The sequence below is a fragment of the Salarias fasciatus genome, chromosome 11, assembly GCF_902148845.1.
Source record: "Salarias fasciatus chromosome 11, fSalaFa1.1, whole genome shotgun sequence".
NCBI classification, from domain to species: domain Eukaryota; kingdom Metazoa; phylum Chordata; class Actinopteri; order Blenniiformes; family Blenniidae; genus Salarias; species Salarias fasciatus.
Window position 1 is genome coordinate 30547594 of NC_043755.1, and position 16217 is coordinate 30563810.

At 49.1% G+C, this 16217-nt stretch overlaps 1 protein-coding gene across 1 annotated transcript; it reads right to left on the bottom strand.

Annotated features, from left to right (window-relative positions):
* Nucleotides 1-1986: 1986 nt before the first annotated feature.
* pik3r4 (phosphoinositide-3-kinase, regulatory subunit 4) lies at nt 1987-13130 on the bottom strand. The gene is made up of 22 exons (XM_030102650.1): nt 12907-13130; nt 11668-12390; nt 11329-11462; nt 10747-10957; nt 10240-10632; nt 9338-9472; nt 8975-9196; nt 8729-8902; nt 8352-8497; nt 8035-8238; nt 6000-6201; nt 5496-5587; nt 4806-5028; nt 4549-4714; nt 4308-4472; nt 4021-4232; nt 3607-3738; nt 3149-3249; nt 2886-2974; nt 2614-2734; nt 2342-2514; nt 1987-2296 (listed from the first exon to the last, which is right to left on the bottom strand). Exons 2-21 carry the CDS (start codon nt 12383-12385, stop codon nt 2344-2346), a joined length of 4011 nt encoding a protein of 1336 aa, XP_029958510.1. The 5' UTR covers nt 12386-12390; nt 12907-13130; the 3' UTR covers nt 1987-2296; nt 2342-2343.
* Between the last annotated feature and the right edge of the window lie 3087 nt (nt 13131-16217).

Below are 16217 nucleotides of genomic sequence, written 5' to 3' on the forward strand. Positions count from 1 at the left end.
TGTAAACAGCAACTGTTTGACCATTAAAAGTATGAAGGAATCAGGAAAGTGTGACATTGGAGAGTTTGTGGAACACTGTCTGGTCTCCTTTTTTATTCTGTCTTGACCAAGTATTTGAACCACTAAACCACCACACTCCTTCCAAGATTCAAAACAAAACTTTAGATTCTTTAAGAAATTGAAGTTTTACTCTTCTTCAATACGAAGATGTTGAGTTCCAGGGTTCCTTCTTCCATCCACGACCAGTGTGAGCGACGTGTTCAATAACGTATAGAAGAAATGAGTGAGTGAGCAGTTTGAATTTCATTTTCTCTGATCTGAAGCTTTAAAGACAAACAGTTAAAGGAATACTCTGAAGATTTTGGACCCATGCCCTTTCCCTATCACTGACAAAATGAGATAAGCTCATCAATACCTTTTTTGTGCCTCTGCGTCCAGTGGCTGGATCCCAGCTGTTAGCATCGTAGTAAGCTTAGCTCAATTGCTGGAGGTGAATAGGAGTCAGAGCCGAACTGACGAAAGTGGACAAAATACTCCTTCCAGTGGTCCAGGGGACGGCGTATTAGCACGTGAAGTAAATCCGAATGGTTATAAAACATTTTAAAAGATGTGTTTTCTTTTCAATCCGTGAAAATAACGTTTTGATACACACAGACCTGCACATGCGCAGTGTTCCGCGGAAGGATATACCGGAGCACAGCAGTAGAAGCATAGACTCAGCCGCTGTGCACCGGTATATCCTTCCGCGGAGCACTATGCACTATACTAACAGCTGGGATCCAGCCACTGGACGCACAGACCCAAGAAAGGTATTTATGAGCTTGTCTCACTTTGTCAATGATAGGGAAAGGGCGTGGGTCCAAAATCTTCAGAGAATTCCTTTAACCAGTCCTGTTCCTGTTAACTGGTGAAGATCTTCTGGGGTCGTGCCAACACTTGTAGATGTCTATGAACGGGGAATCAGGTGGTAGTTTTACATGTACTGAACTTCAGCATTCTTGAACATAGAAATAGTTCAGTTTTATTTCTACAGATTCAAATACAACAGAGTCCTCATATGGAATAAGCATAGGAGACTGCAGAAAAGAAAAACTTTCCAATAGAAAAGAACCCTGCAGAACCTTCAGAGTCCAGACTCTTAACTAAATCTGGGGGTTGGTTCCATGTGAGGAGCCTGATGGCTGAAAGCTCTGCCTCCCATTCTAATTTTAGAAAACCTTGGAACTGCCAGCGAAAAAAAACATTCTCAGAACCATATGTCACAAAAAGCTCTTTAAGATATAATGGAGCCTGGTTGTTCAGAGAGTTCTGCAGAACCCGAACCCAAACCTTAACCCAGGGACAGTTCCACTGTTACTGTCTGTAATTTTAAAAATGATAGAAAACACCACTGGCATGCAGATGATAAACGGCGACGCTTGATCGGTGGAAAAACAAAGAAATCTCAGTAGATCATTGGTCCAGCTTCATATTTCATCACGTAGACAGATTCCTCTATTAGATGCAGAAATATGAAGGATTTCAAGAAAACCTTTCTTACCCCGAATCTTCACACTGAAGTATGCGTTGGTGGTTTGATGCCCCCCTCATGGTGTCCATGTGTGGAAGTGTTCAACATCCTGCTAGAAGTGAAACAATCCATCCATAAGATTAATTCACCTCTGATGGATAGAAGCACTGGAGTGAGGATTTTCAGGACTGTAAGTCACACCTGCTAAAGAAGGAGAACATCAAAGGGTCGAGAAATGCCTCACGATGAAGGAACAGCTGGAACAAATGTGCAGAGTTAAAGCTGACGTGGTTCACGGAGGAGCAGGGGAACTCTGGACGGCGACCCCCGAACAAGGACAGGGGCAGTGTGTGTGATTAAACAACACACATGCACAGGATAGACACACAAACTACTATTATACACATAAACAAAACAAAAATCTCTCTCTCTCTCACTCACACACACGAGTTGAAGAAGCTGTTGAATACTTTGAAAGTGAAACGAGGTGAATTTATTGATCAGGCGACACAAAACAAGAACATGGAAAGTGAACACTTTTTACAAACTGAAGAGAACCTGGAACTCATCATCTTCTTCTTCATTTTTTCTGGAAACAACATCCCAGCTTAAAAGTTGAGCGTCATCGCCGTGTCACGTGACCTCCCGTCACACCTCCGTGCGTGGATGGAAAAAAAAGCTTCTTGTCTGTTCAACATTTCCCATCATGCAACACAAAGTCTTCACCTCCTGAGGAGCTCGCCACAGTGTTCAGATGATGATGATGTCATCATGGAGGAAGAGGAGGAGGAGGAGGAGCAGCAGAAGGAGGAGCAGGAGCAGGAGGCGCCGCCTCACTTCCAGACCTTGACGATGCCGTCTCTGGACGACGTGACGATGAAGCCCTGCGTGGTCTGGAAGGTGGCGATGTCTGTGACGATGTCGTGGTGTCCCACAGGGAGCGATTCTGGACCGCGGCGAGGAGAGTCCTCCACCACACCGCTCTTCTGTTTACTGTGGATCTCCTGGACAGAGGTCACAGGTCACAGGTCACAGGTCATCCCCATCCTGCTGTGAGTGTTGTTGTGTCTGTACTCTGTGTAAGTGTGTGTGTGTGTGTTTACCTGGATGACCTCAGTTCCTTCGATGATCTTGCGGCTGTACAGGACAGAAGGACAGTGCAGCGAGTCGTTGGCTCCGCCTGCTACAATGTACGACCTCTCTGGATAGGCCAGATCCCAAAACCTGCAGGCAGGAAGGGGGCGGAGCCAAAGGACACCCATTAACTTTATTCACATTAGTTTCTTTAGCTGCACTATAGTTACAGCGCAGTTACTTTAGTTATGTCTAGATGTGTAGTTTTGTAAATATTGAGCAGATGTGCAGATGTTGACACCTGATCCTCATGTCGGAGCCTGCGGTCAGCAGCAGTGGATTCCCGTCAGCAGGACTGCAGTAGATCCCATTCACACTGTGAGGAGACGGCTGCACACAGAGAGACAGGTCTGGATCAGACCGGTTCCAGCAGAGTCACACTGGATCACACAAGTTCAAACTGGATGAAACTGGTTCGTAATGGTTCAGACTGGATCAAACAGGATCAGACTGGATCAAACTGGCTTCTCTGCGTGTAAGAAGGGATTCTCCCGGAGCGCTGACCTGCATCTCTGACAGAGGAGGCGCTGAACTTGCCCACAGGGTGAACTTGCGGTCTCCGGTCTCCATGTCCCACATGGACACCTCGTTATTTCCCTGCACAGCTGTACAAGCACACACAGTATCAGTAAAGGTGGGTGGGTGAATTACGAGGCTCACGACGAGGCCGCGGACAGACGGGCGGTCACATCCTGACGTTACACACTGTGAGCGCTGGGCTCCTCTCGGAGCACACCACAGGATTTCTAGACAAAATATTGAACATGTTCAAATTTATGATCTCGCCTTCTCAGACCTTCTGAGGGGGTCGGACCGGACAAAATCACTCATAACACACTCTACTACCCTAGCTGTCTGCAAACAGAGTCGAGCCTTTGCTGGTTTTAATCATAAGGAAGAGATCAGGACAGAATTCCACCCGAGGATCCTGCGGCCTGAACAGGCGATCAGAGCACAGGTACCTGCGATAACAGAGGACTGGTAGAGCGGGTGCATCAGCAGTCGTCTGATCCGAGCCCGGGCCGGGTGGGAGTGGTTGGAGATGGGCAGCTGGAAGCGCATATCCCAGCATGCCATGGTGCCACTGCTGGTACCTGCAGGATAGAGGGAGCTGTTAGAGGACAAGTAAGAAGACATTTCAAATACACACATTTCATTCATCATTTCTCACTGGTTTTCAAACCCTGCAGATCAGTAAGAACTCTGATAAGACAGTGAAGTCATGGTTTTGATGCTCAGGTCATGTGACTGCTGTAGGTTGTTGGATCTGGTTGTTAGTCTAGCTTTAGCATTCATAAAGATGGAGGAGCTGTGAGATTAATGAGGACTGGTGACTGAAGCGGCCGGGCGATGTGTTCAGGATCTACCAGACGTACCGAGACACAGCCAGCACTGGTGCATGTCCACGCTGAAGGACGTGATCAGTCCCAGCCGGAGATCGTGGCGTAAAGTCCAGGCGTTGGAGTTGGAGCGAAGGTCCCAGCCCACCAGAGACCCGTTGACGGTGGCGTACGCCAGCACGGACTGGGGGCCCGAGTTAAAGTGATGAATGTCCACCGCACAGCCGTCCTCCTGTGGGTCCAAAGTCCTGAGACCAGAGAGGCAGGTGAGGCATGAGAGGAATGCACAGTTTGACCCCTGGACGCCTGACCGGACAGGTTACCTGGTCTGGAACGGCTGCACTTTGGGCGACTTTGGCGGTTTATTGGCTTCGACTGCCAGCAGCTGGATGGATCCAGCGTCTGAGGCCACGGCTAGGTAGTGCGAGCCCGGACAGAAGGTCAGAGTCTTCACGTGTCCTCCGATACGAGAGTACGTCAGCACCGACCTGCAGAGAAGGCAGTCATCACATGACTTCAGGACGTGAGGACGTGCGCTCACCACCCGCCGGTCAGCGGACTCACCTGGTGGTGGTGGTCTTGCCCTCCATCTTTTGACTGTCCCACACTTTGACGGTGCCGTCATTGGACGCCGTGGCGAAGATGTTGTGCTCGTCTGAGACTCGGATTCGGTTCACAGCAGCTTTGTGTTCGTGGAGGTGAGCGACCAGCAAACCTTTGGGATGCCATCCTGAAACAGACATTCACGTCAGTGACTCAGCGCCTACTCTTCCGAGGCCGGGGGGGTTGTGGATGTTCCCGGGTGGAGGCCTGGGTCGTACCTGGCGGTGGTGGGCGGCTCTCCCACTCGGCGCTCTCCATCATCTGCTTGGCCATGCGCTCGGCGCTGCACTGCTCCCTCTTCTGCTGCACCAGCTGCTGCAGCTCTGCCTTGCAGGTGTTCATGCGGCGTTGGTAGGTGGGACCGCCGCCCACTGACTGCAGCGCGGGAACCGCCGGGACCGCCGCACTCTTCCTGACCTGAGGCACCGGCCCGTCGGTGACCTGCGGGCAGAAAGGCGTTACTGAACCTGGAGCAGAACGAGGCAGGGCTGGGACTACAGAAATGCAGAGACCACCGCAGTGGTCCTACTCCCACAACCTGTATTTGATTTTTGATTTGATTTTATTTATTTATTTCATTCATTTAAATAAAACAAAAAGTGAATGCAACATACTTGCATCTGCATACTTCAGCACTGTATGGTTTGTACCGGTGGCGAGACTTTGGATCGAAGCCACTTCAATCAGGTGCTTTAGTCTCTGCTTCTTGGACAGGTCCTGGTTCGCATTTAGACCGGATCTGAGATATTTTTAAGTACCTTCTTTTGACTTCAGGTTATTTAATGGGGTCTGAACTTCTCTGAGGGTTCTCAGTGGCAGTGGTGCCAGGTTCTGGGTGTTTTTTTACTGGTTCTACACTGCGCAGGAAGCAGATTCATTCTGGCTTGGAAGTCAGAGGTCAGAGGTACCGTGGCGGGCTGAGAGGACGGCGGTTCCTGGGATCCAAACATGCTCTTCCACTCCTCGTTCATGGTGGAGTCCTGCTTGGTGTGCTTCCTCGCTGCAGAAGAAACCACATGTTAGAGGGTCTAGGAATTCACGCGGAACTGTCAGAATCAGGAACAGGCTATTCCACTGCACAGTTCTACAGACTGAAGGAAAAGACAGAAGCGCTGATGAATGAGGGAGACGACCTGAGTATGATAAATTGACATGCGATGTAGCTCAAATTGAAATTTTCAATTGATCATCTTCCAGATTTCTTTTTTTTCAATTCAGACTGATTTACTGTAAGGTTCTGAAAAGTCTGAGAACTCCTCCCACATGTTTGAGCTGGCAGAGGCTCTGAGCCTCTTCTGATCAATGTGTGGGGAACTCAAACTAATACAGAGGTTTCCGGCACATCTGGTGCTCTTCAATCACTGTCGATAGGTCCCAGCGCAGCCTCCGTCGTGCTGCTGAGAATTCCTCACCTCGCTTGTCTTCGGCCTCGTTCTTGGGCTTGACCAGGTCCACCTGGCGGCCGGTGATGCCGAGCATGGCGAGGTCGATGACTCCCGTCTGCGCCGCCTCTCCCAGCTGGTTCTGCTCTCCCATGTTGGCTTTGGCCTTGTTAGACTTCAGCATGAAGTCTTTGAGAGCCAGGAGTTTGTCCTCCTCAGCCTCTGTCATCCCCTGACCACCAGAGAACACTTTTCAGAAAAGCTGGGACGGGCCCACCACAATGGAGGAGTTGTATGAAAAAGATGACAGATTCATCTGAAAGCCTGAAACTAATTCAACAAGAACGTTTCTCTTTCAAAGACTCAGAACTCACAGAAATCTCTAGAAACAAAACTTCATCACAGCCACAAAGTATTCACAGTTTCCCCTACTAAAACCTCAGGGGAAACCTTAGAGACGTTACTTATGGGTTCTTCTTACTGGTGAAACCGACGCGACCTGCATGGGTCTGCGGTCGTTCACACTCCTGGTTCCACCAGCTTTTATCTCGGTCAAACTACTCACACACGCTCCAGCTGTCCTGGGAGTGTGGTAAAGTGTCGGAGGAAGTGTCTGTTTGTGTGGGAGTTCCACAGAAAACATCAGAGATCCAAATTAAACTTCTTTACGACCGCCAAGCGCGGAATTGTCTCATTTATTTCTCTGTCAGCAGAATAATTCATTGTTCTTTGATTTAAACAGACCATCTGTGAATCATTCGGATTTGATGTTCTCTTTTGCCCGGATTGTACAAACATCTGACAGACAGGCTGCTGGACGACCTCTCACAAACATTCCCTATGCTCTGGTAAACATAACTCCGTTTCTGGTTCTCTGAGTTCACTATAAGGACACAGACCAGATATCAATGAGTCAATTAAAAAAAACCAAACAGTATTTTAGTTTTAAAGTATGTTGAATTTCTTGTGAAACCCTGAATCAAAAGCGATGTTTTTGGAACATACTAAAAACAAGAGAACACAAACTATCGTTATTTAAAGGTTAGTGCTGTCAGAAATGAGAGGAAGAGAGGAACTGCAGGGAGATATGGGGAACAGGTACAGGTACGGGGATAACTACAGGAATAGCACCCTCTGTGGAGCCCAGGTGGAACAAGCTCATCCCTCATTTCCTGGAGTTAAAAGGCTTGTCCATGCTTCACATGTACGCGTTCCACGTCCGCTTTGGAGTGTCCGCTTTCTCCCATACTACATTTTGAGCTCAGCTGTGTGCGTTCCATGCAGGCGCACTGTTCCACACATCCTCGAGAAGCTTTTCCGGCACTACAGACTGTTTATCTGCTCCTTTATTACAGATTATTTAGAGAAAATTAAGCACATACACTGTCAGTACATTATCATTAAGTATTAAAGTTTATTTAGCCTTTTTTTCCTGTTTGTGAATCGCGGGGGCGGTGCCGGAGCGATTAGGTTCACTTCTGTCTGCGGACCTTCTCCTCCCTCCAGACAGAGTCTGCTCTCTCTTTCCACGAGTTTTTCACTCTTTCGGTGTCTTTAAGTGGAGCCATCAGGCTGTAGCTCCGTCTACCGTCACTTTTATCGTCAAGTTTTGTTTGCTGTGGCGCTCTGGTGCATGCGTACACCGCCGCGAGCTGCGCGCCAACGCGGTCTCAAAATCTGGCTGCTGCGCGGACGTCCGCAGATCGGTCCGCGTGGACCCTAGCGGACAGGAAGTCATGAGGATTTTTACGTCACGCGGATCAACGCGAAGCGCTTACCCACGCGGACATGTGAAGCATGGACGGGCCTTAACAGTTTGTTCTGACTGATCTTTCCTGGAAATCACTCTGTTATGATAATAATAATAATGAAAAATGATCATTTTAATGATAGTTAAACGTTGCGCTCCCCTAAAAATAGTATCTGCTTCTTCCTGTTCTCCAAAAACATTCCACTAATGTTCTACAAGTTTCTCCAAGAACGTAAAACAGAAAATTAAAATGAAATGTACGATGTTGACCGATGCATGAGCAGTCAGTGAGCCTTCAGTGAGTCTCTCTCTCACCTGTGACAGTAGCTTTTTGAGCAGCTGAGCGATAGCCGGGTCGTCCGGCGCAGGGCATTCTGGGATTGATCCGGCTCGTTTCTTCTGGCGCAGCAGCAGATGTCTGAAGAGGCTGCTGATGTCTTTGGATCGAAGAGCGTAGTCAAAGATGGAGCGACTGACTGGCTCCTTCAGAACGCTGAGCAGAACCAGCTCCTTATCGATCTGCGGAGGAGGAGGAGGAGGAGGAGGAGGAGGAGGAGGAGGACCAGGACCAGGACCAGAGTGAGGGGTTGAAGCAGCAGGAGCAGGAGCAGGAGCAGGAGGCGCAGTCTGACCTGGATGATGGGCTGGCTGATGAAGGCGTTGAGGTGAGGCATGAGCTTGCAGTAGACGTCGGCCACGTTCAGGTGCTGAGCGACCACGGTGATGAAGCCCACGGCTCCGTACCGGATCCACAGGTTGGGATGACAGAGGAACGGAGCTGTGGCAGCAGGAGAGAACACTTCAGGGACAGCTGGGAAAAATCAGGGTCTGTAACCTCAGACAGCAGCTTAATGGTTATCAGGAAATCACTGATAGACCGTGTTCTGATCATGGTTGAGTTCTGGTGTCGTTCTGATCCTGCAGTGTGTGTGTGTGTGTGTGTGTGTGTGTGTGTGTGTGTGTGTGTGTGTGTGTGTGTGTGTGTGTGTGTGTGTGTGTGTGTTCTCACAGATGTCGCTGACGAACTCGTAGATGTGAGGTTTCTGCAGCAGACCCAGCTGGCACATGCAGGTCAGCGCGTTCAGAGCTTTGTAGATGACGAACTCCTCAGTGTCGCTCAGACCCTGCTGGAGGAGGGGCTTCAAGATGGACGAGCTCTGCCAGCCCACGTACGCGGCCACGCCTGCAACAACGGGAACGTCAGTGTGACTGCTAACGTTAGCGACGGCACAGTGCGTCCGCCATACTGCCTTACCCACGATGCTGTCGAAGAAGGCCCCCCGCAGGTGCCAATCGTTCTTGTCGTTGAGGAAGGTGATCATGTGCGACAGCAGCACGTCGTTGGCTTTCTGCCGGCCGAAGAACACGCAGAGCCGCGTGATGCCGTTCTCCATCAGGGACTGTTTGACGATGTTCTCGGAGTCGCTCAGCAAGGTCACGACCTTCTGCTGCACCATCTCATGAAGAGCCTGCAGCTCTGTGACACACACACACACACACACACACACACACACACACACACACACACACACACACACACACACACACACACACACACACACACATTAAAAACAGTGTGACCGCGCCGTGCGGTGTCTGCAGGAGCAGGTGAGGTCACCAGAGTCGTAGTTCTCGTTGGGGTGCAGCGTCTCCTCGGCGTCCTCTCCGCTCAGTTCCTGCTCAGTGTTCACGTTGTTCTCTTGAACCAGCTCCAGGAAGCGCAGCGCGCTCTCGGCCAGGTGGGCGATGTTCTCTGAACACACAACGCAGAGGACGACTCAGACGGCGCTCTGGGGCAAAGGCCAAACCTTCCCGTCAAATCAGCTGCAGACAAGCCTCCATCAGGGAACCGACCGGTTCTCTGGAAACGTCCCACTCAGAACCTCAGAGATCATCTGCCCTGCAGAGTCTGCTTCAGTTTCCTGCCTGTGGTTTGAGTTACTGTTGGAGCTGTTTTCAATTCAGAGTATTGTTACTATTACTAAGGAAACAGCCATATTAACCATACACAGAGTCAGAGCTTCCAAGATGTGCTGTTAAACGCCAACATGGTTCAACATGTTCCAGAGATGACTCTACTCATGCAGCAGTGCCTTAAACCCTCCCCAGTGGAGAGATCAGCTTCCAGCCGGCAGCTGTCGTTCGTATAAAAATTGTCAGGGCAGGTCCAGCCAAGAAGAAATCTGGAATTAAACTGCCACAGAAGCTTCTGGATCATTTTCAGGGACCAGCGCACTGAGCATTGGATTTGGCGATGGGTAAAATAAACAGTAATATTCTCAACTCAGCCTTTGAAATTTCTGATACCAAGTGAAGAATCAAAGAACTGGGGGGAAGCAGCGGCCTATAAACAACACCAGACTGTTAGAACCTGTAAATCCTCATGGTTTTCCCACCTGCTTTGATTGTACATTGTAAATTATGTTTTTCTGTGTCTTCATGGTTTTTTTACCCCTGGTTTCAGCACCTGGACTGATCTCAGCAAGACGTCATGGCCTCTGGCTCCGCCCCCTCCCTCACCTGCGTACGCCAGCCGCACGATGGTGGCGTCGTCCTGGGCCAGATGGGCGATGCCCGGCAGGATGTACTCTGGGTAGATGTTGACGTCGTTCCTCGGTACCTCCTTCACCAGAGCCAGCACCTTGGCGAGCGTGCGCACGGCCTGAGCGCGCACGCGCGGAACGGGGTCGCTGCAGAAGTGCAGCAGGTACGGCGTGATGCGGTCCAGCAGGATGTCCACGGCCAGCCGCGGCGCCAGGTGCAGGACCAGCTCCAGGGCCGCGAGCTTGGAGTCGCAGGAGTGGAGCGTCTGCAGGCAGGACGTGATGACCGAGACCAGAACCAGCAGGCCCTGCTCCTCCCGCGAGCTCACAGAACCCTCAACGCCATCCTGAGAGGAGGAGGAGGAGGAGCCTGGAGGGAGCGAGGAACAAGAATGAAGTCGGAGGAGGTCTCTACAGGTCTGAGTTGCTTTGAGGGGCTCTCATTGGATCTGAGGAGGTCTGTGGTGGTCTGAGGCGGGCTCACCTCCCCGCAGGTTGTGCAGGATGTTGTCCAGATCTTTGCGGATCACGAGCACGCGCTGGTCTGCGCTCTGGAACGTCTCCTTGGAGAACTGAGCCATGTATGGCTGCAGGAAGGTGTAGAAGATGTCGGGGAAGCCCCGCCCCCGCTGCTGCTTCAGGTACTCCTCAGCCGTCAGACGCTTCTCCGGTTCTCTCTGGACCATCTGAGCAACCTGCACGTGCGCGTAACACACACACACACACACACACACACACACACACACACACACACACACACACACACACACACACACACACAAAGACGACTGTGAAAACTCAATTTTTATTCTGTTTGAATTCTTGTTGAGTTATTTTGTTTAGAGAAAGTTTTTGGGTGCCTTTACTTTTGTAAAGTTTGTGACGTTTGTTCTGCAAATTTGAAAACATTCCTTTGCCTCTGGTTTTTGAACAAACACAGTTGTGTGTGTGTGTGTGTGTGTGTGTGTGTGTGTGTGTGTGTGTGTGTGTGTGTGTGTGTGTGTGTATATGTGTGTGTGTGTGTGTGTGTGTGTGTGTGTGTGTGTGTGTGTGTGTGTGTGTGTACCAGCTCCCGGATGCTCTGGTCTTCTATCTTTGTGAGGACCTGCTCTGTCTGGAAGTTTCCTTTTCGGTAAGCGAGCAGCTGAGAAAGATCGAAGAGAGGAACTCCTTCTGTGAACAACTCAGCAATCACACACCCTGAAACACACAAACACACAACATCAAACTCACAAACACACACAGGTGTTCTCCACTTGGTGCAGCTGATTGCGTGATGTTAGTTTTTGTGTTCCTGCTGGTTTGGGCCTGAATGGGTTGCATGTGCTTCGATGTGTGTTTTTCTGTGACTGGTTCTATGTGCGTATATGTCCAGATGTGTGTCTGTGTGTGGTTCTAACCAGACCTGCAGAGAAGATGTCCATGGCTTGCCGGAGTTCTCCTCGGCTCCTCTGGTTGTTGCTGCTCAGGTCCACCAGCGGCGTGTTCTGGTCGTTCTCGGTGGCGAACATGCTGCCGTCCACAAACCTCTCGGGCGCGATGTAGCAGGTGCGGCGCCGCGACGTGTCGAAGAAGTAGTTGAAGTCGGCGGGATTGTCCTCGGGCAGGTACGTGGGCTTGAAGCTGGCGAAGTCGGTGAGCAGCACCCAGTTCCAGCTGGTCACCATTACGTTCTCAGTCTTGATGTCGCCGTGACGCACGCCGGCCTTATGCGCCTGGTCGACGGCGTTGAGGATCTGGAAAGCGAGCCAGCGCTTCTCCACGTTATTGAGGAAGGGCCGCGTGCTGATACGGTCGTACAGGTTGTCACGCACATACTGGCGGAACAGGATGGCGGCCTTGTCACTGAGCGAGGTCTTCTGGAACGGCAGGCAGTTCTGGCAGGAGTGCAGCCGGATCTTCAGCTCCTCCAGCTCCTGCTTGTAGCTGCTGAGCGGCAGCGACGGGTCCTGGATGGCAAACACTTTGACCACCACCAGACCCTCGCGGTGTTTGGCCCGTGCCACCTTGAAGAACCTCGTGCTGCCCAGACTCTTGTCATACTCGTGATCATGGATGTCTGAGAAGTAACTGTCCACGGAGAGGATCTGAGACGGGGCGATGCCCGCCAGCTGGTTCCCCATCGTGTCTGCTCAGGACAAGGCAGCATTATTAGTGCGGAGCATTTCTGTTCAAAATTCTTTACATTAACTAACATGTACGGCTACCAATAAGAGACCAGCTTTAAAACATAAAGGAAAAAAAAAAAAAAGAGAAACACACTGAAAACCAAGATTAAAGAGTAGAACAGTTAATGATCCAGTGGATCCCAAAATAAATCTAGTCTTTATTGAAGGCAGCAGACAACAGAATTATCTTCAGGTTCTAAAGAACTCACCACTTCACCTCCCACCCCACTGTATCCGTTCATCATCTCATCACTCTATATCCTTCACCCCCACCCCGCTCCATCAGCATCATCATCATCCCCCATCAGCCTTCATCCAACAGTGACAGGATTTTCACAGCAGTCATGTGATCTAAGTCTTTATTCAGCACCAAGCTAAAAAAGCTAAGTTAATCTACAGTCCAGATTTATTTTTCTTTATTACAAACTGACATTAAGCACAGCCCCGCACACCATGCACAGCTGACTGTTGTTTACCTGTTTCTTGTTTATGTAAGCTTTAGCTGTTAGCTCGTGTCCTGCAGGGATGCTAACAGCCGCTAACGGCCCGATGAGCCGCTTTCATGCAGTCGCCTGTCGGTGTGTCCCCCACCGGACTGCGGCCCGCTGGTACCGCCGCTCCGGTAAAGTCCCGGTAAAGCCTCGGTTACGGAGAAAAACAGAGAATCGGCCTGAGTCAGTCCCGGAACCGAATTGCTAGTTCCGGGTGAATCGGTCTACATCCGGGTCATAGCGCCTCCACAGGTCAGCAACGGTACTGCAGAGATCGTCTACAGGAGAGACGAGCTACTCTGAGTGAAAATTGAACCACGGACCTCCAATATTGTCAGAGAAACTCCGGAAATCAAGGTAGACAATGTTCAAAAATGCCAGACACGGTGGTTTGTGTCTCTAACTCTATGTTGTTTGCTTCTGATGATTAAAACCCGTGAACACAACACTTGCAAATATACTGTAACCTTCAAAGTGATTCTTACAAATATGCTGTCAGAGTCCTTCCACACCACAACTACAGAAAAGCAAGAGAATTTGTACAAGGCACATGTTGTTTTCCAGAACAGCAATAAATCTAAGGAACAAACTTGAAAATCAAAAATAATAAATAAACCTCCAGTTGTTGTTAATGGGCTTGTGCTTTCCGGGGCCATTTTTTCCCCCTCAAATTCTGAATTTTAAGAACTTGAACTGTTTCTTCCAAAAAAGTGTTATGTCTCTCTCTCTCTCTCACACACACACACACTAACAAAAATATTTTTCCATTTCTATGAACATGTATTTGTACTCAGACGTGTACACACACACACCTTTATTTCTTTAAAAGCCAGAGGAACAGGAATGTTGTTACATTTAAAGAACAAAAAAAAGTTTCTATCAAAAGTTAAGACATTCAAAAACTTTCTCAGAAGAAAAAATAAATATGAATTAAAAAAAAAAAGAATAAAAAATGATTACTTCTAATAGCCTGGTTGTTTATCATGAGCTTTAATGGTCTAAAATTCACATTTCCTTTTGGCTCTTTCTTCTCTGTACTTGCTGCCACTGGGGGCCATCCTCAGAAAACTCAGCTTCTCTTTTCTCTGTTACACAGACTGTAACCAGATATAAGTCCCGCTAAAGAAGAAAGAGACCTCACTGGCACTTCTGTTGCTTTGCCTTGATGACATCAAAGACAGGATGGCATTGAATTTTTTTAAATAAGAAAAAAAAAAAACACGCACACACAGAGGTGGCTTGGGCTCCCTGGCTCAACATGCAAAGCCCACAGTTTCAAACCTTGGTGTTAAAATGAACAGCGATTTTATATTAGACTCACAGATAAGCTCAGTGGTGAAGTTTGGCTTCCTCCACCTCAGAAAGTTTGTACAGGTGAAGTCCGTTCTGGCTTGTGAACATTTTGAAAAAGTGATTCATGCTTTGACTGGATTACTGTCATGCACTTTATGCTGGAGTCAGCCAGTCGTCCCTGAAACACGTGACAGGGAACACTTAACTCCTGTTTTGGCTTCCATCCACTGGCTGCCCGTGCATTCCAGGGTTCATTTTAAGATTGTTTAATTTGTTTTGCAATCTTTGAATGGTCTCGCCTTGCTTTACCTCATTGAGCTGCTTCACCTCTACACTCCTGCTCAGTCAGCTGATCAGCTGCTCCTGGAGGTACGGAGGACCAAATGGACGCTCAGAGGGGACAGAGCTTTTCGTCTGTCATTGTCCCTAAGTTGTGGAATGAACTGTGTATCAGACAAGCCCCTTCACTGTCTGTTTTTAAAACTAATCTTAAGACGCATTTTTACTGCTTGGCTTTAACCCAGCTTGAGACTCTGGTCTTGCTTTTAGTGTCACCATTTTATTGTTTTCATAGTATTTTCATGGTTTTATTACTTGCACATTATGGTTATAGGTTGTTAGGGCTATTTACTTTTCAGCACTTTATCGCAGCGGTGGTTGTTTTTAAAGTGCTTTCTACATAATGTTGAGTTGAGAGCTTCTATAAAGAAACATGGCGTGTGCACTTTTCAACAGATTTAATGACTTTTTTTTTAGATTGAAAGTCTGTAAAGTTTGAATGACATTCAAAGGGTTAATGTGACACATCTCTGAGGTGTCCTTTTGTATGCCTGTCGATACGAGTCACGTGACTGACATTTAAAGAGCCATCTTCATTCTAAAATTCTGAACAATGACTGCAATAAATATGTGAAAAGATAATTCGATAGATAAGTCCATGGTGCTTACTTAACATACATTTTTCTCCGTGAGAAAATCTCCTGAACTACACAAAGTGAAAAGAAAAAATGTTTGTAATCAGATTACTTTGTGAATCTCAATGTGAATTTAAGAGTTTCCAAGGAGAAAAAAAATGAACTTCAATCCACATAAAACAACCGGACAATGTAAACTGGCTTCTTTTGCCCCACCTCCTGCCGCTCTCTCCTCCCATCCCTCCTGTTCAGGTGTGTGCTCTCTTTCGGCCGTCACATCGATTCGAGCCTCATGAACGCGCCTCTTCCCGGTCCCTGAACGCACCCCGAACACGGGTCCTTGAACGCACCTTCAGTCCGCCACTGAACGCACCTCTTGCTGGTCCTTGAACGCACCGCGGTGGGACTTCACGGAAGATGCTGAAGAAACGGGAGCAGGAGGTAAGTTTGTCCGCATTTCTTCCTGATCTCCAGCACAGCACTGGCCCGCGGTGCGTCCCCGGCTGCTCTCACGCCACACTCCTGCCGAGGACCCGGGGCAGCCTGGAGCCGGCTGCCCGGCCGCGACGGAAGCTCCGCGGCAGGCATGTTTAGTAGATTTAAACCCGGAATGGAGCCTCTCTGTCGGCTGTTAGCCTGTCACTGTCACCAGGCCACAGCACCGCTGTGACTGACCGAGCTGCTCCGTGACACCGCCGCCCGGAGCCCGGGGGCTCGGAGCGGGTGTTTTTACCGGGAGGGTCGGCCTGAGTGTCCGCTGTGCAGGACGTTTGTTGGCAGTAGTAAGACCCAACCGGCGAGCTAACAGGCTAGCATGCTAACAGCCCGTGTGTTTACAAGTGTGTGAGTGAAAGAGAGAAAGAGTGTGTGTGTGTGTGTGAGGGAGAGAGAGCGTGTCTTGATATGAAGTGTATGTATGTAATGTGGCTATGGTGTGTGTAAGATGTTAGTCTATCATCTGTATGTGTGTGTGTGTGTGTGTGTGTGTGTGTGTGTGTGTGTGTGTGTGTGTATAAATATAAGTGTGTGTCACATTAGTACAGTGTGTGTTGTGTCAGTACAGTGTACTTACAGTTGTTTGTGTGTAGT

What these genes read in the sequence shown, in the direction of transcription:
- pik3r4 (XM_030102650.1), bottom strand. Translation starts at nt 12,385, where the DNA reads ATGGGGAACCAGCTGGCGGGCATCGCCCCGTCTCAGATCCTCTCCGTG. An exon ending in TCAAAAAGCTACTGTCACAG is followed by an intron (nt 6,202 to 8,034) that starts GTGAGAGAGAGA and finishes TCTGGTGGTCAG; the next exon opens with GGGATGACAGAGGCTGAGGA. An exon ending in CGAGGCCGAAGACAAGCGAG is followed by an intron (nt 5,588 to 5,999) that starts GTGAGGAATTCT and finishes TTTCTTCTGCAG; the next exon opens with CGAGGAAGCACACCAAGCAG.